General features: G+C 57.4%; 1 protein-coding gene and 5 non-coding genes across 6 annotated transcripts; 1 reads left to right on the forward strand and 5 right to left on the reverse strand.

The window, feature by feature from the left end:
• Positions 1-814: 814 nt before the first annotated feature.
• On the reverse strand, positions 815-933 carry LOC142085956 (5S ribosomal RNA). Its single transcript, XR_012674917.1, has one exon. It is a non-coding gene; the product is annotated as a 5S ribosomal RNA (ribosomal RNA).
• Positions 934-1400: 467 nt separating this feature from the next.
• Positions 1401-1519, reverse strand: LOC142085957 (5S ribosomal RNA). The gene has a single exon (XR_012674918.1). It is a non-coding gene; the product is annotated as a 5S ribosomal RNA (ribosomal RNA).
• Positions 1520-2645: 1126 nt separating this feature from the next.
• LOC142085902 (5S ribosomal RNA) lies at positions 2646-2764 on the reverse strand. The gene has a single exon (XR_012674864.1). It is a non-coding gene; the product is annotated as a 5S ribosomal RNA (ribosomal RNA).
• Positions 2765-3890: 1126 nt separating this feature from the next.
• LOC142085958 (5S ribosomal RNA) lies at positions 3891-4009 on the reverse strand. Its single transcript, XR_012674919.1, has one exon. It is a non-coding gene; the product is annotated as a 5S ribosomal RNA (ribosomal RNA).
• A 1126-nt stretch (positions 4010-5135) lies between these two features.
• On the reverse strand, positions 5136-5254 carry LOC142085959 (5S ribosomal RNA). Its single transcript, XR_012674920.1, has one exon. It is a non-coding gene; the product is annotated as a 5S ribosomal RNA (ribosomal RNA).
• Positions 5255-7909: 2655 nt separating this feature from the next.
• On the forward strand, positions 7910-24522 carry EFHD1 (EF-hand domain family member D1). Its single transcript, XM_075157952.1, has 4 exons — positions 7910-8253; positions 16070-16217; positions 21613-21747; positions 22847-24522. Exons 1-4 carry the CDS (start codon positions 7964-7966, stop codon positions 22979-22981), a joined length of 708 nt encoding a protein of 235 aa, XP_075014053.1. The 5' UTR covers positions 7910-7963; the 3' UTR covers positions 22982-24522.
• Positions 24523-25613: the final 1091 nt, after the last annotated feature.

A 25613-nucleotide genomic window follows, 5' to 3' on the forward strand; every position in this document is an offset into this window, starting at 1 on the left:
GCCCCCCTCCGCAACAGCCCCCTACCCCGCCAACAGCCCCCCCGTGGACCCGCCACCTCGCTCCCACCCGGTGCTACAGCCCCATCGCGGCACGGACAGGGGCACTGGGACACCCCGAAGCACACTGCCCCACCACAACGACCCACAGCAACACCCACACGTACCCCCCTTCCACAACTGCCCCGCTGCCCCACCTGTCCCACCAACAGCCCTCTCGCCTAACCGCCACCTCGCTCACACCCCGTGCTACAGCCCCACCGCGGCACGGAGAGAGGCATGCGGTCACCCTGAAGGACACCCGCCCCCACAAAATGACCCACAGCAACACCCGCACATAACGCCCACTCACAACAGCCCCCCTGACCGGCCAGCAGCCCTCTCACCTAACCGCCACCTCGCTGCCATCCCGCACCACAGCCCCACCGGGGCACGCACAGGGGCACTGGGACACCCCGAAGCACACCCGCCAAACCACAAAGACCCACAGCAACACCTGCACGTGCCCCCCCCCCACAAAAGACCCCCTGCCCCACCTGCCCTGCCAGCAGCCCCCTTCCTCCCACCTCGTGCTACAGCCCCACTGGGGCACAGAGAGGGAGGCACGGGGACACCCTGAAGCACACCAGCCCCCACCCAATCACCCACAGCAACACCCAAACATCCCCCCCGCACACCTGCCTCCCGCAACAGCCCACCCGCAACACCCGCACGTAGCCCCCCCACACCTCACCCTCCCCAACACCCCACCCGCAACACCCCAACACCAAAACGGGGGCCGCCCCCACACCCCCCAGGCCCCTCAGCCACCGGCAAAAGCCTACAGCACCCGGTATTCCCAGGCGGTCTCCCATCCAAGTACTAACCGGGCCCGACCCTGCTTAGCTTCCGAGATCAGACGAGATCGGGCGTTCTCAGGGTGGTATGGCCGTAGGCACCCCCTGCTCCGCCAACACCCGTCTCGGGGACCCGCCACCTCGCTCCCACCCCGCGCTACAGCCCCACCGCGGCACGCACGGGGGCACTGGGACACCCCGAAGCACACCGACCCAACATAAACACCCACAGCAACACCCGCACGTACCCCACCTCCACAACAGCCCCCCTGCCCGGCCAACAGCCCCCCTCTCCCGTAACCGCCACCTCGATCTCACCCCGTGCTACAGCCCCACTGAGGAACAGAGAGGGGCGCCGGGACACCCTGAAGCACACCAGCCCCCACCCAATCACCCACAGCAACACCCAAACATCCCCCCCGCACACCTGCCTCCCGCAACAGCCCATCCGCAACACCCGCACGTAGCCCCCCGACACCTCACCCTCCCCAACACCCCACCCGCAACACCCCAACACCAAAACGGGGGCCGCCCCCACACCCCCCAGGCCCCCCAGCCACCGGCAAAAGCCTACAGCACCCGGTATTCCCAGGCGGTCTCCCATCCAAGTACTAACCGGGCCCGACCCTGCTTAGCTTCCGAGATCAGACGAGATCGGGCGTTCTCAGGGTGGTATGGCCGTAGGCACCCCCTGCTCCGCCAACACCCGTCTCGGGGACCCGCCACCTCGCTCCCACCCCGCGCTACAGCCCCACTGCGGCACGCACGGGGGCACTGGGACACCCCGAAGCACACCGACCCAACATAAACACCCACAGCAACACCCGCACGTACCCCCCCTCCACAACAGCCCCCCTGCCCCGCCAACAACCCTCTCCAGTAACCGCCACCTCGATCTCACCCCGTGCTACAGCCCCACTGAGGAACAGAGAGGGGCGCCGGGACACCGCAAAGCACACCGGCCCCCACCCAATCACCCACAGCAACACCTGCATGTTGCCCCCCTCCGCAACAGCCCCCTACCCCGCCAACAGCCCCCCCGTGGACCCGCCACCTCGCTCCCACCCGGTGCTACAGCCCCATCGCGGCACGGACAGGGGCACTGGGACACCCCGAAGCACACTGCCCCACCACAACGACCCACAGCAACACCCACACGTACCCCCCTTCCACAACTGCCCCGCTGCCCCACCTGTCCCACCAACAGCCCTCTCGCCTAACCGCCACCTCGCTCACACCCCGTGCTACAGCCCCACCGCGGCACGGAGGGAGGCATGCGGTCACCCTGAAGCACACCCGCCCCCACAAAATGACCCACAGCAACACCCGCACATAACGCCCACTCACAACAGCCCCCCTGACCGGCCAGCAGCCCTCTCACCTAACCGCCACCTCGCTGCCATCCCGCACCACAGCCCCACCGGGGCACGCACAGGGGCACTGGGACACCCCGAAGCACACCCGCCAAACCACAAAGACCCACAGCAACACCTGCACATGCCCCCCACACACAAAAGACCCCCTGCCCCACCTGCCCTGCCAGCAGCCCCCTTCCTCCCACCTCGCGCTACAGCCCCACTGGGGCACAGACAGGGAGGCACGGGGACACCCTGAAGCACACCAGCCCCCACCCAATCACCCACAGCAACACCCAAACATCCCCCCCGCACACCTGCCTCCCGCAACAGCCCACCCGCAACACCCGCACGTAGCCCCCCCACACCTCACCCTCCCCAACACCCCACCCGCAACACCCCAACACCAAAACGGGGGCCGCCCCCACACCCCCCAGGCCCCCCAGCCACCGGCAAAAGCCTACAGCACCCGGTATTCCCAGGCGGTCTTCCATCCAAGTACTAACCGGGCCCGACCCTGCTTAGCTTCCGAGACCAGACGAGATCGGGCGTTCTCAGGGTGGTATGGCCGTAGGCACCCCCTGCTCCGCCAACACCCATCTCGGGGACCCGCCACCTCGCTCCCACCCCGCGCTACAGCCCCACCGCGGCACGCACGGGGGCACTGGGACACCCCGAAGCACACCGACCCATCACAAACACCCACAGCAACACCCGCACGTACACCCTCTCCACAACAGCCCCCCTGCCCCGCAAACAGTCCACCTCTCCCGTAACCGCCACCTCGATCTCACCCCGTGCTACAGCCCCACCGAGGAACAGAGAGGGGCGCCGGGACACCGCAAAGCACACCTGCCCACCCAACAACCCACAGCAACACCCGCATGTTGCCCCCCCCGCAACAGCCCCCTACCCCGCCAACAGCCCCCCCGTGGACCCGCCACCTCGCTCCCACCCGGTGCTACAGCCCCATCGCGGCACGGACAGGGGCAATGGGACACCCCGAACCACACTGCCCCACCACAACGACCCACAGCAACACCCACACGTACCCCCCTTCCACAACTGCCCCGCTGCCCCACCTGTCCCACCAACAGCCCTCTCGCCTAACCGCCACCTCGCTCACACCCCGTGCTACAGCCCCACTGCGGCACGGAGAGAGGCATGCGGTCACCCTGAAGGACACCCGCCCCCACAAAATGACCCACAGCAACACCCGCACATAACGCCCACTCACAACAGCCCCCCTGACCGGCCAGCAGCCCTCTCACCTAACCGCCACCTCGCTGCCATCCCGCACCACAGCCCCACCGGGGCACGCACAGGGGCACTGGGACACCCCGAAGCACACCCGCCAAACCACAAAGACCCACAGCAACACCTGCACGTGCCCCCCACACACAAAAGACCCCCTGCCCCACCTGCCCTGCCAGCAGCCCCCTTCCTCCCACCTCGTGCTACAGCCCCACTGGGGCACAGACAGGGAGGCACGGGGACACCCTGAAGCACACCAGCCCCCACCCAATCACCCACAGCAACACCCAAACATCCCCCCCGCACACCTGCCTCCCGCAACAGCCCACCCGCAACACCCGCACGTAGCCCCCCCACACCTCACCCTCCCCAACACCCCACCCGCAACACCCCAACACCAAAACGGGGGCCGCCCCCACACCCCCCAGGCCCCCCAGCCACCGGCAAAAGCCTACAGCACCCGGTATTCCCAGGCGGTCTCCCATCCAAGTACTAACCGGGCCCGACCCTGCTTAGCTTCCGAGATCAGACGAGATCGGGCGTTCTCAGGGTGGTATGGCCGTAGGCACCCCCTGCTCCGCCAACACCCGTCTCGGGGACCCGCCACCTCGCTCCCACCCCGCGCTACAGCCCCACCGCGGAACGCACGGGGGCACTGGGACACCCCGAAGCACACCGACCCATCACAAACACCCACAGCAACACCCGCACGTACACCCTCTCCACAACAGCCCCCCTGCCCCGCAAACAGTCCACCTCTCCCGTAACCGCCACCTCGATCTCACCCCGTGCTACAGCCCCACCGAGGAACAGAGAGGGGCGCCGGGACACCGCAAAGCACACCTGCCCACCCAACAACCCACAGCAACACCCGCATGTTGCCCCCCCCGCAACAGCCCCCTACCCCGCCAACAGCCCCCCCGTGGACCCGCCACCTCGCTCCCACCCGGTGCTACAGCCCCATCGCGGCACGGACAGGGGCAATGGGACACCCCGAACCACACTGCCCCACCACAACGACCCACAGCAACACCCACACGTACCCCCCTTCCACAACTGCCCCGCTGCCCCACCTGTCCCACCAACAGCCCTCTCGCCTAACCGCCACCTCGCTCACACCCCGTGCTACAGCCCCACCGCGGCACGGAGAGAGGCATGCGGTCACCCTGAAGGACACCCGCCCCCACAAAATGACCCACAGCAACACCCGCACATAACGCCCACTCACAACAGCCCCCCTGACCGGCCAGCAGCCCTCTCACCTAACCGCCACCTCGCTGCCATCCCGCACCACAGCCCCACCGGGGCACGCACAGGGGCACTGGGACACCCCGAAGCACACCCGCCAAACCACAAAGACCCACAGCAACACCTGCACGTGCCCCCCCCACACAAAAGACCCCCTGCCCCACCTGCCCTGCCAGCAGCCCCCTTCCTCCCACCTCGTGCTACAGCCCCACTGGGGCACAGAGAGGGAGGCACGGGGACACCCTGAAGCACACCAGCCCCCACCCAATCACCCACAGCAACACCCAAACATCCCCCCCGCACACCTGCCTCCCCCAACCGCCCACCCGCAACACCCGCACGTAGCCCCCCCACACCTCACCCTCCCCAACACCCCACCCGCAACACCCCAACACCAAAACGGGGGCCGCCCCCACACCCCCCAGGCCCCCCAGCCACCGGCAAAAGCCTACAGCACCCGGTATTCCCAGGCGGTCTCCCATCCAAGTACTAACCGGGCCCGACCCTGCTTAGCTTCCGAGATCAGACGAGATCGGGCGTTCTCAGGGTGGTATGGCCGTAGGCACCCCCTGCTCTGCCAACACCCGTCTCGGGGACCCGCCACCTCGCTCCCACCCCGCGCTACAGCCCCACCGCGGCACGCACGGGGGCACTGGGACACCCCGAAGCACACCGACCCATCATAAACACCCACAGCAACACCCGCACGTACACCCTCTCCACAACAGCCCCCCTGCCCCGCCAACAGCCCTCTCCCGTAACCGCCACCTCGATCTCAACCCGTGCTACAGCCCCACCGAGGAACAGAGAGGGAGGCAACCCCTCTCTGTTGGTTGTTGTGTTTGGCAACCCCAAACTACAAAGACCCACAGCAACACCCGCACGTGCCCCCCCCAAACACCAGCCCTCCTGCCGTACTAACAGCCTCCTCACTTAACCGCCGCTACGTTCCGACCCAGTGCTCCCGCCCCACAGACCCATGTGACGTGGTGCTGGGACAACCCCGAAGTAAATCCGCCCCCCCTAATACCCCACCCGCAACACCCACACGGGCCCCCCAGACACAACAGCCTCCCTAACCCCGACAACAGCCCTCTCACGTAACCGCCACGTTGCCCCACTGCTGCATGGACAGGGGCACTGGGACATGCCGAAGCACACCCATGCCTCCACAATGACCTCCCGCAACACCCGCACGTGCCTCCCCCAAACACCCGCCCCAGTTCCCCACTAACAGCCCTCCCATGGATCCACCACCCCAAGCTACAGCCCCACCGAGGAACGGAGAGGGGTGCCAGGACAACCTGAAGCACACCTGCCCCACCACAACGACCCACAGCAACACCCGCGCGTGCCCCCCTCCCCCCCAACAGCCCTCCTGCCCCGCCAACAGCCGTCTTGTGTTATCGCCACCTCGCTCCCACCCCGCGGTACATGATTTTCAATGGTATTACTCACATTTGAAGCCTGTTATATGCCCTTGCAGTGTGCTGCCACGCTTATACCCGGCTGCCATACATACTCGTCACCATCCCCATAAAGAGGTCCCTACTCTCGTACTCCTGTTTTTTTGTGCCTTCTTCCTCTGTTCCTGTTACAGTTTGCAGAGAACTGTTGCTTTCCTCATTTTACTTACTAGCCGTCTTATACCCCACAAATTTATTTCCAGCAGATGGCAACCTGGCTGTGCTGTTGGTTATTTCACCCTAGTTCTACTCTGGACACGCTGCAGCTGCACAAGCGCCTCTGGGCTCATGAATGTCTAGGGTGGCCAGTGACCTGGCAGCAGCTCCCAGCTCTCCTCCCCACACACCTCGGGTGAAAGGAGCTGCTCTCCACCACAGACATGGCACTGCCGGAGGACAAAGCAGTGTGGGCACAGCACACGCCATCCCTTCCACTCAGCAGCCATGTTTTCAGGCGGTTCTGGTGTGAAACACCCGCAGTGGCCTTCCGGTGCCACACGTGGTAGTGACCCCGCAGCCATCCAACCCTCGCTGGGGCAGCCTCGGGCTGCCCAGGCAGCAGGTAGCAGGCAGGGTTGCTGCAAACGGCCTCAGCAGTCATTTTCTGAGGAGGTTTGGTGGGAATGAGCTTGCCCAGGAGGATCAACTATAGGTCACCACATCATGGTAGGATCACAGAGCTGCTTATCACCCGCCTGGAGGCGTGAAACAGTCACATAACAGCTGCTGGGACAGGTTCTCTGTGACACACAGGCTCGGGCACGCGGGAGCTGTAAGCAGGCGGTGTGTCCAAGCCGGTGCTTTCCTCTCCCCCTCCTCTCTGGTGGATAAATCCCATCAGCAGCCACCCTAAACCGCCCCACTCCAGCCCTAATCCCATCTCAGGGGATGCCGTCAGCCACCTATCAGCCGGACCAGAGACAGACGGCCCCGGGAGGGACACCCCTGTGCCCTGCAGAGCCCGGGGGACAGCAGGGGTGGCACCGGGCACTGGCCCGGGGAAGGGGAGCGGGGTGGTGGAAAGGGGCCGCCTGCCTTCCACCCTCTCTGGAGAAGGAGGGGGAGCGCAGAGCTGAGCTGAGCTTTGTCCTGCGATAATTTTAGCCCGAGAAGATAAGAGAGGGGAGGCGCATGGCGGGGCTTAAGGGGTCCCTCTGCCCCGGCACGGGGCAGGCCTGGCCTCTGCCGTCCCTGCAGGCGTGGAGTGGGCTGTGGGGTGCCTGGGGAGGGTCCCGGCTGCTGTCCTCGGCCGCGGGGGCTCCCGGTCGGGCTGGGGGCTCGTCTCACCCCACGGAGCGGGGTGGTGCAGGCAGCGACTGTGGGATGCACGTGGCCTGTGCAGCTACCAGCGTAGCACCCTGGTGTGGAGCGCAGGGGGCTCCCTGGGGGGGACCCTGCCCGTGGGGGGGGTGCGTGGGAGGGTGACCATGGGGTTGTACTTGAGTGGGGGGTTCCCTGCCTGGGGAGGTGGGTACCTGTGGGGACATAGCCTGTGTGGGTGTACCTGAGTGGGGGTGATTCTTGTGTGGGAGAGTGTACACGTGAGGGGGTCAGCCTGTGGGGTTGCACCCGACTGTGGGTGCACATGTGGGGGTACCCCCGAGGGGCAGCGCGACCACCCCCACGGCCGCCGCCGCGCCTCCTTAAGCGCCCGCCCCGTCCCGGCCTCCCCCCGCCCCGTCCCGCCCCGTCCCGCCCCGCTCCCTCCAAGTGAGGGAATAAAGTTGCGGGCCGGGGCGGGCGGGCCTAGCCGGAGCGGAGCGGAGCCAAGCGGGGCGGGAGCGCGGCCGCCGGGCAGCGCCGGGCCATGGCCTCGGAGGAGCTGGCGCAGAAGCTGCAGCGGCGGCTGCAGCTGGAAGAAAGCGGGGCGGCGGAGGGCGAGGCGGCGGCCAAGGGCGAGGAGGCGACCGGGGACGAGGGGGAGCGGAGCTGCCTGACGGCCAGCGCGGGCGCGGAGCTGAGCGCCAAGCTGTGCCGGCGGCAGGACATCAACGAGGGGGCGGCGCAGCCCCGGCGGGCCGCCGTCTTCAACCCCTACACCGAGTTCAAGGAGTTCAGCCGCCGGCAGATCAAGGACATGGAGCGCATGTTCCGCCTGTGAGTGGGGCGGGAGCGGGGGAGCGCCGCGGGGGGTGCGCCGGGGGCAGGAGCGGGCTGCGGGCTCGCCTGTCCCGGACCCGCGGGCTCTGCCGTTGGGTTTGGGGCTCTGCCTTCCCTCCGCAGACCCTCCCAGCGCTTTTCCCCGGGGGGACATCTGGAGAGAGGCTGCCTGCTCTTGGCAAGATGTTTGCATTTCTCCGCGGTTTTGCGGTCGGGGTGGAAGAAGCTGCGGCGAGTTAGCGGCGCCATCTGATCCCCATATTGTCCCTGTGCTTTGCGGGGGGGGGGGTTCGTAGGGTTCGCCTCAGATTGGGGGCTGGAGCTCAGTCCCGTCCTGAGCTCACGGCCTGGGGTTGCCTCTGCTCTGCGTGGGTTCAGGATGATGGCTGTTTGTGGTGGTACCCACGAGCTGTGGCTTTGGGGGACACTCTGGGTGGGACAGGGGGCTGGGAGAGCATGGGTGCTGCTGCCCCACCCCCTGGGGCACCTGGCGGGTCTGTGTCCCAGGGCCTTGCAGCGACCCTGGTCATCTGCTTTCAGCAACTGTGACCCCGAACATCCCCAGTGGCTTTGCTGGCCCTGCCCGGCAGTGCTGTACTCCATCCATGGTTCCTTTTGCCAGGCTTTGTGTTCCCTCCCATACACCCAAAAGAAGCTTCCTCTTGCTTCCCCCTTCCTGGGGACTGGGATTGAGATCCCCTCCCGCCGGGAAGGTTCGTATTAAAGTCAAGTTGCTGGCGGCAATGTGGATAGCTGCTTCTGTAAGCAGAAAGGCTTGGCCCTTCCCGGGGCTATGATCCAGCCCGTGCCTCTCCCCCATGAGCCCTGTCCTGGCTCCTGCAGTTGGGCTGTGCCTGGGTAGCTTTGATTACCCGTGCTCAGGTTTCCCTCCAGCACCACAAAACGCTGTGCTCCTGGGGACTGATGTCCTCCCAGCCCCAAGGAGAGGGGTCAAGCAGGCAGCCGCATGTGTCAGCCGGCCACAGGCAGGGCTGCTGGACAGGGGGTGAGCTGCTGCCAAGCACGAGGAGGCAGGGCTGCAGAGGTGCTACGTGGGCTGTCACGGCAAGGTGCAAAGACTACTTCAGCTTACAGAGGTGACCGCAGCAGGGTTTGTAACTTGTTAGGTTCTCCTCCTCCTACCTGAAAGCTGCCTTTGGCACTGTGGAGGCTGGGGTCATTGCGAGGAGACCAAGAGCCTCGTTGAACGCTTCCAGCTCCTGACGCTGCGGGGTGTTGCTGGTCCCAGCCAGGGCTGTTGCTGTGGGATACCAGGCGATGGGCTTTTGTGAGCTCACCGGAGCTCTTTGTTGCATGGGCAGCATTGCGTCGGCAGCTGGGCGCGGGAAGGGAGGTGGTCCGGGCGAGACTGCTGCTCCGCGCACTCCTGTGCCCCTTTTGACAATGCTTAAAGGGGGTCCCATTCTGCTGAGGGCTGAGACGTGGCACTGTGAGGGCAGGAGGACAAATGATGCTGGCAGCTGCAGTGCCAAAAAGCTGTGGGCGAGAGCCCGGAGCAGGCAGTGGCACTGCCTCAATAGGGGTAGGAAAGGAACAGTGGTGGTTTGGGAAGTAAAAAGTGGAAGAGCTGAATTGCAGCCGAATTTTTCAACAATGAGCTCATTAAACGCCGGCCTTGTAAGCGGGGAAACCTAGGCTTTGCAGTTGAATGCTAATCAGCCGGTCAATGTAGCTGGAAAACATTGCGTGCCCTGTGAGGACTATCGCAGCTGAGTGTTAGCCAGCCACGCCAAAAGGGGAAGAAGCTGGGCTGCGTGCTCCCCCGTGCTCCCCGGACAGGCGGACGGAAAACCCCGTCCTGGTTTTCATTCTCTTACAGGCACCTGGCGTTTGCAGTGGCAGAGGATCTGGTCTTTGCTCCATCTGCTGCCAGCGACCCGTTTCAAGTATTGGCCGATACCACGTGCTCGATGAGGAGAGGAAATGTTCCCCTTAATCCTGCCAGTCAGAGCTTGAGTTAATGTGATTAAGGCTTTTATTCTCTGGATGGCTTATTGGCCCTGGCCACCACAACCCAGGGTCTTTCTTACTAATGGTAAAAAATAAGCCTCTGACAGACAGCGATGTATCTTCTCACTGCCACGGGATGCCAGGTTTCCAGTATGAGACTTCCCATCCAAAAGTGTTTCTTACCAGTTCAGTGGGACTTGTAAATCTGTACTTTGGGCTAAACTTGAGGCTGTGGGACCTGGGCATGGTGTGGGCTGGGTCAGGGTGCTCTAGCCAGGAAGAGGGAGTCGCTGGTGATAGCGGCTGCTCTGCCGTCCATCAGGGCGTCCCACAGCATGGCTGGTGGCTGTGCCAGGGTGGAAGCAAAGGGCTCATCTGAAGATGAGACTTCCTGAAATCCAGTGCTCCATCCAGGTGTGCTGCTGGCTGTGCTGGGAGTATCCTTCCAAAGCAGAAGCGATGCTCCTTGCCTCACAGTTGGGCTCACTTTTCCCCCTCTTGTCCAAGCCTCCTCTTGGCAACATGCCCCCATTTTGGCCCCGTTCCCCCGGGGTGCAGGTATCTGCTGCGGGTGCTGGGGCTGTGCAGGAGCACGCGGGGGCTGCTGGGTGCAGGCAGCTCTTGGGGTGGGTATTTTTTTGGCAGAGGGACCAGGAAGTCTGCAGCTCAGGCTAATTATAATATGACCTAATTAGCTGCCTATTCTGACAATGTGTGAGGACTGTGATAACCATGATAACCTCCCTTCCCCAAGTCTTGCAAGCGAACCCTCAGGAGCTCTGGAGTCTCACAGCTCCCCTTGGTGCCATCTTATCTGCGGAAATGGCAGAGGAGGGTGTGAAAGCCAGGCTGTGCCTGGTGGGAGTGACCTTTCCAAGGGATGTATGGGGGAGGAAAACAGCGAACGGCTTCATTTGTGGGGTGTGAGGGAGTGGAGAAATTCCAGCCTTGTATTGCTTTTGTGTTTAGGGAATTTCATGTGTTGCCTGCACGTTTTGCAAGTGCCTTGTGCCTGGCCGGTGGGAGAGGCTGCGATATCTCCTTGCCCTCCCGGAGCCACTTGGGAGCCCCTTGCTGGGTGCCCCTGTACCGAGGGACATGTCTGATGTGCTGCAGCAGACCTCGCTCCAGGACTGCCGTGTTCCCAGTGTGACCGGCTGCCTCTGGTCTGTGACCAGCTGCCGCTGGAGTCCCAGCAGTCAGGGAGGTCATCCCCATGGGGACTCGGCCACTCAGCCTGGGCCCTGCAGGCTTCGGGGTCTTGCCCAACATCTTGGAGGAGATCTTGCTGGAGGAGACTTTCATCTTGCCCTCATGTCCCTCCAAGAGCAGGAGAGCTTCCGGTGTCCAGGCTGGGGAGGACGGAGCTGCGCACGGCTGAGGAGCCTGTTCCTGTCCTCACCCCGGTATGGAGGAATTGCTTCCAAAGCTCTTGGCATCACAATAGAATATTTCAGTTGGAAGGGACCTACAACAATCATCTAGTCCAACTGCCTGACCACTTCAGGGCTGACCCAAAAGATAAAGCATATTAAGGGCATTGTCCAAATGCCTCTTAAACACTGACAGGTTTGGGGCATTGACCGCCTCTCTAGGAAGCCTGTTCCAGCGTCTGATCACCTTCTCGGTAAAGGAATGCTTCCTCATGTCCAGTCTGATTCTCCCCTGAGGCAGCTTTGAACCATTCCCATGCGTCCTATCACTGGATACCAGGGAGAAGAGATCAGCACCTCCTTCTCCATGTAAGGTGAAACACAATGCTCAGAAGGAATAAAGTACTACTTAGAAAGGATTTTGAAATATTTAAGAGGAGATTATTACTACTTCAGCACCATTACTCCGACTGCTTTATTTCAAAGCCTGTATTAGGCCATTGCAGCATGCAGGAACTGCAGATCAAAGTACAGGTGCCCACAGCCTGTGGAGCAAGCTCAGGTACAGCGAACATGTACAGGGAGGGCAGGTTTTCTTTCCAGCCTTTCTCAAGAAGCATGAATGTTTAGAAACTGCTCTTTGATCCTTCAGGATTTGGGATTTCTCATTCAACTATCCTTTTTTTTTTTCTTTGGGGTTTTTCAGGCAGCTGGGAGGTGGCTGCAGAGTCAGTATGGGTGATGCAGTCCTCGGCATCTCCTTTCTCCTCCCTTCCTGATCCCTCTTTCTTCTGCGGTGTAACCTTCCAGCTATGCTGCTTAACAACAGTACAACGATTGTACTTGGGCAGTAATTGTGCATAACATGCTTCTTGCTCTTAAGCAAGTCTGTTCAGCAAGTATTCTCTCCTTCCCCCCCCAATTTCTGCTCCTGCTTTCCTCCCCCAGTGCTTCGGCAGCCGGGCACACTCTGCAGCCCGGGTGGAAGCGAGCCAGCGTGGGAATCTGGGCGCATCCTTGTTGTAGCAGATTTTGGCAGCCGTTGCCGGCGTCTCATCTGCTGCCAGGAACACCACTGCGGCGGTGCTGTGAAGCCTTATCGTGCTGGCAGCGGCGCTCGTACCTGCCTGCGGCATCCCAGCCGTCGCAGGTGGGGACCCGCCATGGCCGTGGCACTTGCTGGAGTTGCCTGCCTGCCTGCGACGTGAGACATCTTTGCCGATTGGCGCGAGAGCCCCTCTGTCCGTAATGCCTGTGCGTCACCGGGGTAAGGCTTGGCTCGTGGCCCGGGGAGCTTTGAGCCCGAAGGAAGCAAAGTTCCGGTGTCACGGCAGGACAGCGGGTGAAGGCAGGGCTGGGAGGGCTGGCGAGGCACCCGAGTGCCGCGTACTCTTGCTGAGCCACTCCTGGAGTACAGGATGGGACGGCTCCCTGGGATGCGTTTAGGGACCAAACTTGCCCTGGAGCCCTCCTCCAGCTCTGCCTGTGAGGGCTGACCGGTGTCCATCACCAGGACAGGGCTGCTCTGCAGGCAGTGAAATGGGTGTGAGCTGTATTGGGGACTGGTTGGAGCCCTGGGCTCTGAAAGGGAGCTCCCAAAAGGCAGACAGTGGGGTTTTGGGAGCTCCCAAAAGGCAGACGGTGGGGTTTTTGTTAGGGCTGAGGTGTGCCGGGAGCATCAGCCAACTAACAGGGTGCAGCCTGCGCTGTGCCCCGTTGTGCCGAGTGCCTGTGTCTGCGGGAGGGGAGGAGTGGCGGGGAATGAATTGCGCTGTCTCTCATGCCCTATAAATACGCCTCTCCCTAAATAGTCTGCATGCATGTCTCTGTGGCAGACGAGTGGCTGTACCCAGGTCCTAAAATACTCTGGCTGTTTTAGGAGGCAAGGGGGATGGGGAGGGAATGCAGCTGTTTGCAGGGTGCTGCTGTTGCTCTGCGAGGCTGGCACCGAGCGTCTGGAGGCTTCAGTGTCCCCCTGTCTGGCTGTCCCCAACTGCAAGGGACTGTAACCTGATTTTGGGGTTGCATCTCAACGCTAGCTGTACCCCGGCCCAGCGTGCTCACCACCCATTGTGCGGCTGGTACAGCGTGCTGCTCTGCCACCGTGGCCCGCTGCTGGCAAGACCCCATTTCTCACAATCCTGGCTTTGTGCTGCCTCTCTGCAGGGATGACGAGCCCTGAAGCTGTGCCCTGCAATTAACCCTTTCGAGGCAGCACGTTTGCCCCTGGGCTCAGTGCTAGGGCAGGCACTGAGGGCTGGTGTTTGCCTGCGGGTAGCATCCGTAGCAGAAGGGTGAGATAAGCACAGGAGGCACGGGCTGGGCTTGTGCCCTCCTTCTGCCTTCATCTTCATTACCCAGTGCTTCCGAGAGGGGCTGGGCAGTGTCCCAACGCCGGATGGGCAGCCCTTGGTGGGGACCTCGGTGCCATCCTGCTTCCACAGCCAGCCAAAGGGCAGTGTGAGCTTGCTGGGGCCAAAAAAAAACCCCCAATCCCAAGTGCCTCCCTGCCACTATGTGCTTTGCTGCTTTATCTGATCAAAGGCACTGCCTCTCCAACCGCCTTACTCCGGAGGAACAGCTCCACGCCCTTTCTCCCAAACTTAAAGGAAAAGCAAATTGACAATTAAATATTGCACTTATTATGCTTTTGTGAGGTCTTGAAAGTGCGTCTGGGAGCTGGGCTGGGTAATGCTGTGAACGTGTGCCTTAATTAACTGATGCCTTCCTTGCTGTGATGAACCTGCTGCCTTTTCTCCCTGTGATGTCTCAGGTCTGTGACCTGGTTTCTGCTCCGACAGAGGTTTCTTTCCTAGTTTTCCAGAAAGCTGTCTGGCCTGGTGAGCTCGTGACTTTGCTGGGTGCAGAGTGTGCAGGCAAACTGGTAGCAGGGGCTGCATGCCAGCCCAGTGGTGACGTCCCTATCATTTGGGGTCTCTTGGGCCTGGGACCCTTGGAAACAAAGAGGCACAGAGAATATAAAAGATGTTTGTGGAGGTGGTGGGACTCTGGAAAGCCATGGAGGCCAGCCCAGTTAGGGGGAAAAGCACCCTGTGCTTGTGAAGGCAGGGGCAGAGCTCTTGGCTGCAGCCCTGCCTTGTGCTGCCCACGCCTGCGAGCAGCTCGGGGCCAGCAGCTTTGTTCGTGCCTTCCTCTGCCACAGCTTCCTCTGCGGCTGTGAGGTTTCTCAGCTGGAAAGGGCTTTCTTCCAGGGTAACCACAACTGTGCAGGTCTCGGTCTGGGATGGCTACAGCCCTCATTTCTTTGGAAGAGAGCTAACAGTCAATGAAAGATGATGGGTGGGAGGATTTGACCGGCTCCTGCCAATGGGAAAGCTTCAGCGCCGTGCCTGGGATTTCCTTTCTGAATGGTTGAAAGGATTAAACTCTGTTGGGGTTGAGATGGTGACGAGGGGGCAGTGGCAGGCTGTGCACCGGGGCTGAGCCCAGCCCGGCAGACCTTGCCCTGTCCTCCCATGCAAGCTCCCAGCTCTGTGCTGGACCCTGATGGCAGAACCAGCATGAGGGAGGGCTGTTGACAGGCTGTCTGATAGCAGAGCGCCCATCCCTCCAGCCTTTGGACTTTGAAACCCAGTGATGGCCCTGCTGGGTGTGAAGCGCTGGTTGCTGGGTGGGCCGGATGCTTTACTCGCACGCACAGTGGGTGTCGGGAGGAATTGGTGCACGGTCCCAGGCTCAGCACGGCAGGTCACTGCCTCCCCATCCCTAAAGCACTCTGCCCCTTGCATGGGTGCTCTCTCCTCCTGCAGAGTGTCCTTGTCGTCCTTTGTGCTCCATTGGGAGCGTGGTCCCACTCCAGTCTTGCTCCTAGAGATGGGCATCCTAGCCCCCGGCGCTGGCTAGGATTGCTATGCTCTCCCAGGACTGCCTTTCTGCTCTGCCCAGGGACACTGAATAAACAGCTGTCCTGAAGCACTGTGCTTGTGTGGTACAAAACCATTTTGGAGAGGAGAGATCTTAACAACTGGAGGAGGTGTATTTTGCTTACAAAGAAAGATAGCCGCTTTCTGCTGGGAGGTTCTGGCTGGTCTCTGCTCCCTGTTTCTCCTCTAAAAGAGCAGGAGACCTGGCAGCAGCTGGCTCCGGCATGCCTTTGCCTCACTGTGCTGGTGCATTGTGTAAGCTGTGTGTAAGTAACCTTTCTGCTGGACACACAAGTGGGAGAGATGGAAATCCCACTGAGATGAGCTGAGTTCCTCCATGCTCCTTCTGTGTGGGTGGTTTCGTCTGAGCTCCCCTGAGCACTTCTCTCTCTGATGACACAGCTTGAAAGCTGCCCGCTACTTCCCCAGGCTTAATATATCTCAGCACTGGCTGTGTTGTGCAGCTTCCCCTCTCCCCCAAGCTTTGAACCACCCCATAACTTTATCCATTTGCACGGTTCCTCTTCTGGGGAGATGGATATGGGGGATGATGAAGAATGACCCCCTCCCCTTTGCACCCCGCAGGTATGACTCGGGACGGGATGGGTACATTGACCTGATGGAGCTGAAGCTGATGATGGAAAAGCTGGGAGCCCCGCAGACCCACCTGGGGCTGAAGAACATGATCAAGGAGGTGGATGAAGACTTTGATGGAAAGCTCAGCTTCCGCGAGGTGAGGGTGGCTGCGGGGCAGAGGGAGGAGGCAGCCAGGCCCTGTATTCTGGCTGTAGGTAGCACTGTCCCCTCCATGTTTCTCCAGCTGTGGGGTGCAGCCACGGGGAGCTCGAGGTGTGGACCACTGTCAGCATCCATCTCCACATGGCAGTAATGGTACCTGATCTCAAAGCTCTCCAACGTCTCTGCCTGCTTTGGGAGCTCATTTGAGCCCCTGCTGCAGCTGCCCGGGAGTGCTGACAGAGCTCCCTGCTGTAGCTGGAGGTGGCACGTCCCTTCAGTCACAAGGTCTCGTTGCTGGGCTCCTGTGGTACAGCAGCTCAGGCCTCATTTCAGGTGCAGGGGAAGGGCTCTGCTCGGACCAGCTGGTCTCACGGGGCGCAGGAGGCTTCCTCTTCCGGTTTATATTGGGTCCCTCTCTGCATCACGCAGTGACCAGCCACAGCAAACTTCCTGAGGGGTGGTCACCTCCCTGCAGCGAGGAATAAACGTGGTGATGGAGCAGTTTGGTACTGCATGCTGGCTCAGCAGGGACACAGTGAACAGCTCTGTCTGTCACTGCTGTGCTGAGACCACTGGGAGCAGTGTGGGCAGGCCAGGATCTGCTGCCAGGTGGAGGAAGAGAGGGAATTTGAGCAGTGATCTGCATGCACTCAAGGGTACCCGACCCATCTCAGCAGGAAGAGGGAGACCAGATATCAAAATCTCCTGTTGCATCATCTCCTCCTCCCAGGCTTTGATTGCCGTCTCAGTCAGAAGCGTGTGTCACACTGTGGCTTTCTGAATTAATTGACAGCCCCTTAGGCGGCAGGAGGGCCAGCACTGCTTGTGTCCTGCAGCGGTTGTGAGGGCTGTGCTGCTGTCCTGCTTCCTCTCACCCCAGGGGACGCTGCAATGGGCCCTGAGCAGCTGGGCTCCCTTGTTTCTGCAAGGGCTGTGCCCCTTGGGTGGGGGCTTGGTTGTGGAGATGAGGTGCAGAGTTCTCCACATCTCAGGGCATTAAGTTCTTCCATCTTGGAAGTGCTGGGACCTTTGGCAGTGCCTGGGAGGGAGGATGAGCAGCCAGGGCACATGACCTGCTGGGCTGGTCGGGGTGTGAGGGGTGGCTGGCAGCTCACAGAGCTGCTGCACTGTCTCTCTGTGCTGGCATGTCACACCATGTCCCCCTGCTTTCAGCCACCAAGGGTTTTGTTGCATTTCTTTTGCTGCAAGAGGGCAGCAGTAGAAGACAGAGGCCAAAGACACTTGGGTTAGAGGACCTGGCCCATAGAAGGGGGAAAGACAAGCAAATCCGGGAAGTTAGAGCCTGTCAGTTCACACCAGCAAAGCACCAGGCTGGCAGCTCCTCTGGGCAGGGAAGGAGACGTGCCCGGTCAGAGGTGAACCAGGGGTCGCAAAGAATCCAGCGGAGCAGGAAGAGCACCGTGCCCTTGGCCCCAGGTCAGACTGCGATTGCCAAATCACTGCGTGGGCTGGAGGAGCCCTCTGTGTGTGCCCCCTGGGCCACCCTTCACCCTCGTTGAAGAGGTGGGGGCAACCTCTGGGCTTGCTGCAGGGGCTCTCTCCTGTGAAAGAGAAGTGCCTTTATCCCTAAGGCTCTGGAAGATGCCGTGGTGTCCTGGCACCAGTGGTGCAGCACAAGTGGCAGAGCAGCTCCCCTCCTCTTCTGCTGCCACCTGTTTGGAGCACAGCCCCCTGCATGGCCGCCCGTCAGCTGGCATGGGTGCCCATGTTGCCAGCCCTTGGCAGGCGGCGTGTGGCAGCTGGTGCTGTTGTAGCTTCTTGCCAGATGTAAAACGATGGTCAAGGAAATGCAAGCTTGAGTGGCACATGGGTTGGAACAAAGGAGCGTCACTGGCAGAGCTCTGGGGACACATTACTCCGCAGCTTTGGCATGTACCCAAAGCTTCCCGTGGTAGAGAGGAGCAGGATGCTTCTTGCCTTGTTGCAGATGCACCATGTCCAGCTGCTGTGTTCGGGCAGGTGAGGAGGCCCAAACCAGCCCGTAGCCCTGCCGTGTTTCCCTTTGGTGATGACGAGCAAGGATGTGGTGGGTGACCAAGCTGACTTGGGGCACTCTGACAACACAAGGAAAAACCCTGGTTTAAATGAGTGTCCGAATTTAGCACGGTGTAACTTGAGCACTGGAGGGCTCCTGTCTGCCTCTCTAGAGAATATTGAGTCCTGACATACCTGCCTGAAGATGTGCTTCTCGTGGCCTGGCCAGAGAATTGGTAAGGACCTCCTTCACGTGCAATAGGTCATCTTTTGTTGCTGCTTTGAGTAGTGTCATGTCCTCCCTTCCCATGTAAGCTGTTGCCTGAAAAGCAGGCTTGTATGGCTCTGACTTGCTGATGATGAACCACTGGCCCTGTTAGGAAAGCTGCCTTCTACCATTGACCTTTGAGCATCCATCAATACATCAACAATTAATTGCACAAGACTCTCTCCATGACTCAAGCAAAGAAATTTAGGCTTAAATAGATTAGGTACAGTGGGCGGAAAAAAACACCTCTGACTGTCTAGTTCCATCATTACCACAGGAAGTCAGAGTTAATTGCTGTAATAGTATCTAGCTGCTATCTAGAACCTGCAAAAATCCACCCACTGTCCCCCACGCCCACACCAGCTTAAATGCTGACCCATGTCATGTGTTTGCTAGCAGGATTGGTGCAAACCACAGCCTTTGGTTGCACTGCTTTTCTGACAGGCTGCTGCAAGGCTGCTTTTGTCAGTCAGTCGCCGACCTTCCCCCATATCCCTGAGGCCAGCACGGTGCCTGGTGGGGCTGCATAACTGTGGCATCGCTTTGAGACCTGGCACTGGGGGGTAGGTCTTGGATCATGGAGGATGTGAGAGCAGATACATCTCTTATCCCTTATGAGGTTAGTGAGGTGGAAAGTGTGTGTCATGTCCTCCTTGAGAGCAGGGTTTTTAAAAGTACCAACATTATTCACTTTTGTTTCTGTATTGACATTTCCCTGAGACCTAGCTGCCTGCGATGTGTCCTGGGCCCAGCAAGGGTGTGAGACGGGCTGGGTATGGGAACTCATTGGGAAACTGAATGCAGATTCCTGGTGTTCTCTAGTTAGTGAGGACCGGTGCCTCGAGGGCAAATAACTAGTGAGGTGGGCTGCAGTGCTTACATGAGAAAGGATTCCTCCTGAGCTCCTGTGGAAACTAGCATGATGCCCCATGGTCCGCCCTGCTGTCAAGTACAGCTTGACTTCCTGTCTGCCCCAACCGGCGGCTCAGTCCCTGATTTCCTTGAGCGTAGCTTCTTGGCCGCGGCAGCCCATATTCCACAGGAGGATTGCTGCCCCATCCGCTAGTTTCAGGGTGATTCATGCACACTTGTACTCATGACTGGGTGTTTCCAGTCCCTCCCTGGGCAACAGCTGTACCAGACCTCAGGATTGTGCTGCCTCCCCTGCCCTTTTCCGATGTGAGGAAGTGGGACTCACAGGGTGGAGCAGAAACTGTGGGGAGGAACCATGCCAGCCTTCTGTGTCACCATGCCTGGTGGTGGAGGAGGAGAGGAACTAGCCCGAGCCTAGCGGATCTGAGCAGAGGGGGAGGATATCTTGGGGAGGATTTGGTTTCTTTCTGAGCAGGAAGTTCTGCCCATTCAGCAGAGCATCATTAAATTTCTTATATGTTTTTGGAGAGGGAAAAGTTCCCTCCCCAAGCACAGCCTGCTTTCTGGCTGCTCTGTGCTGAGCACGCATGGGTTACGAGGCCGTTGCATGAAGCAATGCCTGGTGACGCTGCCTCTGCAAGAGGGCAGCCAGTGCTGCCGTCATCTCCACACCCTTCCCCATGGGAGGCCTTCCTAAACTCTTGCATCTCCAGCTTCTGTGAGCAACTTGAAGCAGGCTAGCGCGTTAGGGGCTGGATCAGCGCAGATGCTGGGACTCTGCTGCCCTCCTCCGGGCTGCCCCAGCTCGGGCTCTCTGTAGGAAGAAGCAAAGTCCCTAAGCCTGGCAGTCTGAGGAGCACAGCACTAAAGATACTTGATCTTCCTGTGCAAATGGATTTCAGGGCAATGCTACGTAGTATTTGCAGCCCTCTGCCCTGGACTGAAGTGGTGCAGTGGCGCAGCTTTGTTGCTTGTGCTCCTTTTGTACCCGAGTGACTTGTCCCCATCTCTGTTCTTTCCGCACTGTGCCAAGCGTTGAGACACCTCCTGGGGTGGCCAAGAATAGCAGAGAGTTACAGGACCTCTCAAATTACACATAGAGCATCCACATCTTAACCTGGAGTTCGGTTAGCAGGCTGAAGGTGGTGCAGAGGTCTTTATTTTTAAGCAGGCAGGTCTTGTTCCTTCAGTAAAAAAAGTGTGCTTTCCTGGAGGGTGATACGGCTTTTTTTTTTGTTTCCTTTTGCAATTCATTTGCCGACATGTACTCTGCAGTAGTGACTCTGGATTTGTTAAACGTCTATGGTCCAGTGCAGGACAAAGGTTTCAAAACCAGTTGCTCTGTGGACACTCGTTCAAGCCAGTCTGACTATCACAAGGGCATGCCTCTGACCTGACCTCTGACAGGTCTTAGAGAAGCTCTCCTGTATGTAATTTAATGGGCATGACAGGAATACATAGGTTTTGCTCACCTTAGCGAAACCAGCCGGGGTGGCCTGAAACAGGCTGAGGCATAGCTCCAAGGGTTGATTTAAGTCACTTTTCCTATGCCCTAGACAAGGGACCAGTTGAAGTAACTATGTTCTGTTCTCCTGGTGCATTTGACCTTGATTTTGTTTTCCCCTCCCATACCATGTGGACCATAGGGCTTGGGAAGGACAGAAGGCAGGGTTCATAGCAGCCAGGCAGCCTCCAGATCCCTTTCAAGTGCACACACTTGGGCTGCTGTTCTCTCTTAACAGGAGTGCACTGGTGCCTCGGTCCAGGGAGCCTGGGATTCAGGTGTGAGCCAGGGTCATCTTTGCCCTGCTTTTGTTGTCATGGGATGTGATCTGAGCCCTGAGAAAACTGGGGAAGCTGGTCGGGGGCTTGCGAATACACCATTAGGGTGTGGGGACATAAAGAGGTGTGTATCTGAGCCCACCATATGGTTGTGCTAGGCAGGTGGAGAGGTGGCCTCCTTCCTCTGGCCGTGTAGCAGCTCAGGCTTGGTGGGAGCTGTGCTTCACCAGAGCTCTGCTCCCCAGAAAACCCTCTTCCTATGAGATTTCTACCTCTTAGTTCAGCAGGGCTGTGTACCAGAGCCAGGGCACTGGAGCACAAGTTGCATGGTGCCGCTTCATTTATATAGACCTGGTTTCCTCTGCTCAGAAATGTAAATTCCAGCCCCGCCAGGTAAATGTCTGCGCTGTTTGCATTTTAAGTTGTTTGAGCCTCAGTGAAGAACTTGAATGTTTCCTCTCTGTGTTGCTAGTTCCTGCTGATTTTCCATAAAGCTGCAGCTGGGGAACTCGAGGAGGACAGCGGCCTGTTGACTCTTGCGAAGCTCTCGGAGATAGATGTCTCCATTGAGGGAGTTAAAGGAGCCAAGAACTTCTTTGAAGCTAAGGTATGGTGTGGTGCAGAGGAACATGAAAAAGCACTGCACGCAGGGCTTAATTGCCACGGAAACGCTGACCCTGCTTGCTTTTCAATAGAAGATACTGCCAGATTTCTCCCTAACTAAAACGATGCCTATTTCGTGCTCCCGCCCCTAAACTCAGCCATAGCTTTTCTCTTCAAACTTTATGTTGGACTTCAGCCACAGCCTTCCTCTGCAGATCAGTCAACACTAGAACAGCTTAATTTACCGTCTCTGCTGTGAGTCTTAACCTGGTAGAGCTGACTGGCTGACCTGTGTCCCTGTGGCTGGGAGCGATATGGGACTAGCTGGCTGTCCGCTTTTAAATATAAGTGTCCTGGAAACTAATGGGACTGAGTTTCCCATTTTGCAAAACCTCCTTCAACCTGAACACTCTGAGTTCAGTGGTGAAGGGAGTATTTTGGAGTATAGGATTTCAGACATCTCTTTCTCGAGCAGCTCTCTGTAACCTTTGGAATCAAAATTGTTCTGCAGGGTCCTGGGGTTGGCAGAAAGAGCTTTGCACCATTCGAAGCTGACAAAGCACCCTTTTTGAAAGCTCTCTTGGAGAGAAAATAATCCTGCTTGTTTATATAAGAAGTTTTTTCCCAAGAGCATAACACAGCTATTGCACAGCAGATGTACTGAGATGAAAGCTAGAAAAATAGCCAGCAAATAAACAATGTCTCTTTGATCTGCAGATTATCCATGGTGTAGTATGATGTTCTCAGATTTGGCTGTGATTCAGAACTGTTTTCTGCTGTAGTTTCTCCCACTGTATACTCACAACTTATGCTTACAGAAAGAATGTATGTGACCCAGTACTGACGGCATTGTTTTGGTCACTTGTTAGTGACTTATTAGTAAATGACCTTTCTTTTATTGATGTTAAAGTCAAGCGAGCTAACAGGTATTGGGTGTAAATACCCAAGCACTGCAGTGTAATTAATACTTGACCCATCCTGACAGAGCTTCCCAGCAAGCTCTGGGAGGTGCAACAAACAGTTCTGCGTTGCTCATCTGGGAGTAGTTCTGGCTCTCCCTCTGATGCAAGGCTTGACGCTCTTTTACTTTCTCTCTTATAAAGGTTCAAGCCCTCTCTTCAGCCAGTAAATTTGAAGCAGAGATAAAAGCTGAGCAGGATGAACGAAAGCGGGAAGAGGAGGAAAGGAAACACCGCCGAGCGGCTTTCAGGGAATTAAAATCTGCATTTACCCAGTAACCGACCAGCCAATATGCACTCCGAGATTGCACATGACTTGGTACGTTTCCCAGATCAGGGCTCTACCTGGAGAGAACTGCCTGGATCCTGCCTAAAACTCGTTACAGCTTCGCTAGCCTTCCTCTCCTGAAGATCCTCCTGAGTTTCTAAGGGCACAACTCTTGCAGTTACTATGCATTCATAACGATGTGAATCATAAAAGCTGTGTACATGCTGTTTGCTCTGAACTGTCAGGAGCACATCACCCTGAAGCAGAAACAGCAGGTAGCAAATCACGGTGAGCACTGACAACTGTCGTGTTTGCCAACTTCACTCTTTCCTTCTTTCCTAGACATCCTTTTTCTCTTAACTCCTTATTAATTCATTCCTTGCTTACAGGCAAGTAGTGAGGTCTTGTGTAAATCAGTGTACAAAGTACAGCTTGACTTTCTGTACGTTTGTACTGCTGTTGGGTGTTGTCACGCATCCTTGACTATCCCTTTTCCTTGTCCTCAAAGCTCGGTGCCACAGGCACTGTGAAAACACTGTGAAGAGAGAAAGATAGTTACTAGGGACATGGATCAAATTAATTATCATTTCCTGTAGCATTTCCTGCCGCCCAGCATGTTGGAGAGTCTTCCAGTTTTTCTTCTCTGAAGTGCCATAGTAATAAACCTTTCAATAAGAGGTGAGATTTTGCAAAACTTTGAAGGGAGGAAGCTGGCTCTCTTAAACGAGGAATAGAAAACTAAGTTGCCTGACCATGTATCTTCTTTCACATTCCATCACGTTTAGTGTCCTGTATGGCTTCACTGTGTTTTCCAGCCTTAGGCAGCTGTATCTGTTTTTAAGGGATATTGCCAACTGGACAACATAATCAGATGGCACACTGGGGTTTTCTATTTGGAAATTTGTTCATATTCTGAATCATGAAGGTGACATTGTTTGATTTCATTAGAGCTGCGACAGATAACACCAGCCCAGCATACCGAGCAATCCCTGCTCAAGAAGGGAAGAGCAGCGAGGTGAGCACATTTAGCTGAACTGAATTCGGAGGGCTTGCACTATGTTATTAGCCATTTTCTTTCGCAAACACAGGAAACTTGTCCACAAATGTTAAAATGCCCATTGCTTGAATGGATATATATGCTGTAGGTCAGGGCAGGGGAGCTGTGTTCCCTCAGAGACCTCTCTTGAAACATGGATTTGCTCAAATTCTGCCTCTGCTATTGCCCCAGTTTGTGCATTTTTTTTTTTTCTTTCCAGAACGAAACTCACTAGTCATCTTTTCACTTGTCTGTTTTGCTTCTTAAACTGTGAGCACTAAACTGTGAGCGTGGAATAATAAATAGAAAAACCTCTACTCTTTAATGTCAGGTGAAAGTATTGCTAAACAATTAAACTGTGTATATATATCTTCACAGATTATATTTTATAAATCACGCTTTTTTAGCTAAATATTTATAATTAAATGTTTTTATACTTTACAACAAAGCAGATAATTTCATCTTCAATTATTTCTCCTGTTGCTGAAATGTACAAATAAAGCATTGTTATCTCTGGTCTTGTCTGTCATTTATCTTAGGTCCCTGAATATACTGTTTTGTTCTCAAATTACAGTAGCAATCCCCACTCCTGAACGTGCCCATGTTTGATCCCCAAAGCTCGGCGTCCTGACTTGGATGAGTGAGGAAAGTGTTCAGCCCCTTCTTGATAGCACTTCCCCTTCTGTAAAAAGCCCTAATGTTTGCAATTCCTCAGAAAGGGACTGTGTAAATATTTGAAAAATTGTCCACTGCTAAATGTTGACATCTGAACGTTGTCAGCCTTCCCTTATCTTAAAATAGCCACTGCATCTCAGCCCCGGTAGTGCCCCAGCTGGGAGCCAGGGAGGTTGCTTCAGCTAGATTTCCTCTTTCTGCCTTTATAGAAGGGAGGAAAAAAAAAAAAATATGTGGACATCTGAAAATGTGTCCAAGCATCTTGTTTCTGCTGTTGCTGATCTGCTAAGCTTTGCTGGCGTGGTCAGTTCAGGGGGGCTCAGGAGGAGGCCTAATTATGCATTGTTGCAGGTATGATCCAGTGATGAAACAGAAAACGTAAATATTTTATCGGGTGCAGCTCTGCTCTGCGCGTTGTCGGCAGTTGATGCATTCGCTGTGTGTCTGTGAGCCCTCGGGTCTCAGAGGTCAGGTACAATCAGGGTGAAGGTTCCTTAGTCTCCATTTCCACAAGAAAATTGCAACACTGCAGCTCTTGATTTTCTTTTTTTTTTCTCCACAGTGTAGCAAGCACTGCTGACTCGTGCTGCTTTGCACGTGCAGCAGGGTGAGGAGCCTGGGGCAGCAGGAGGAGAGGGTGGAAAAAGGGCTTCCAGTGGTTTTATTTTAATAGCTTTGAGTCAACTCCAGCTGACATGTTTCAATAAGGAAATGAGCAGTGTGTTTGTAGTAGTTTTGTTCAAGTCAAAGAGGTGCTGTAATTGGGGCCTTTATTCAGCACAGTGAACAGTAAGTGCTTTTGGATTTTGAAGTTGCAGCAATGCGAGTTTTGAAATTAGCTTTGTAAAAATTGACATTGGGAAATTAATTGCTTTCTAAATTGTTCTGTTTTGCTGGCAACTATTGGATTGAATAACAATGTCATTAGGTTT

The sequence above is a fragment of the Calonectris borealis genome, chromosome 9, assembly GCF_964195595.1.
Source record: "Calonectris borealis chromosome 9, bCalBor7.hap1.2, whole genome shotgun sequence".
Lineage (NCBI taxonomy): Eukaryota > Metazoa > Chordata > Aves > Procellariiformes > Procellariidae > Calonectris > Calonectris borealis.

What these genes read in the sequence shown, in the direction of transcription:
- EFHD1 (XM_075157952.1), top strand. Translation starts at nt 7,964, where the DNA reads ATGGCCTCGGAGGAGCTGGCGCAGAAGCTGCAGCGGCGGCTGCAGCTG. An exon ending in ATGGAGCGCATGTTCCGCCT is followed by an intron (nt 8,254 to 16,069) that starts GTGAGTGGGGCG and finishes TGCACCCCGCAG; the next exon opens with GTATGACTCGGGACGGGATG. An exon ending in GAAAGCTCAGCTTCCGCGAG is followed by an intron (nt 16,218 to 21,612) that starts GTGAGGGTGGCT and finishes CTGTGTTGCTAG; the next exon opens with TTCCTGCTGATTTTCCATAA.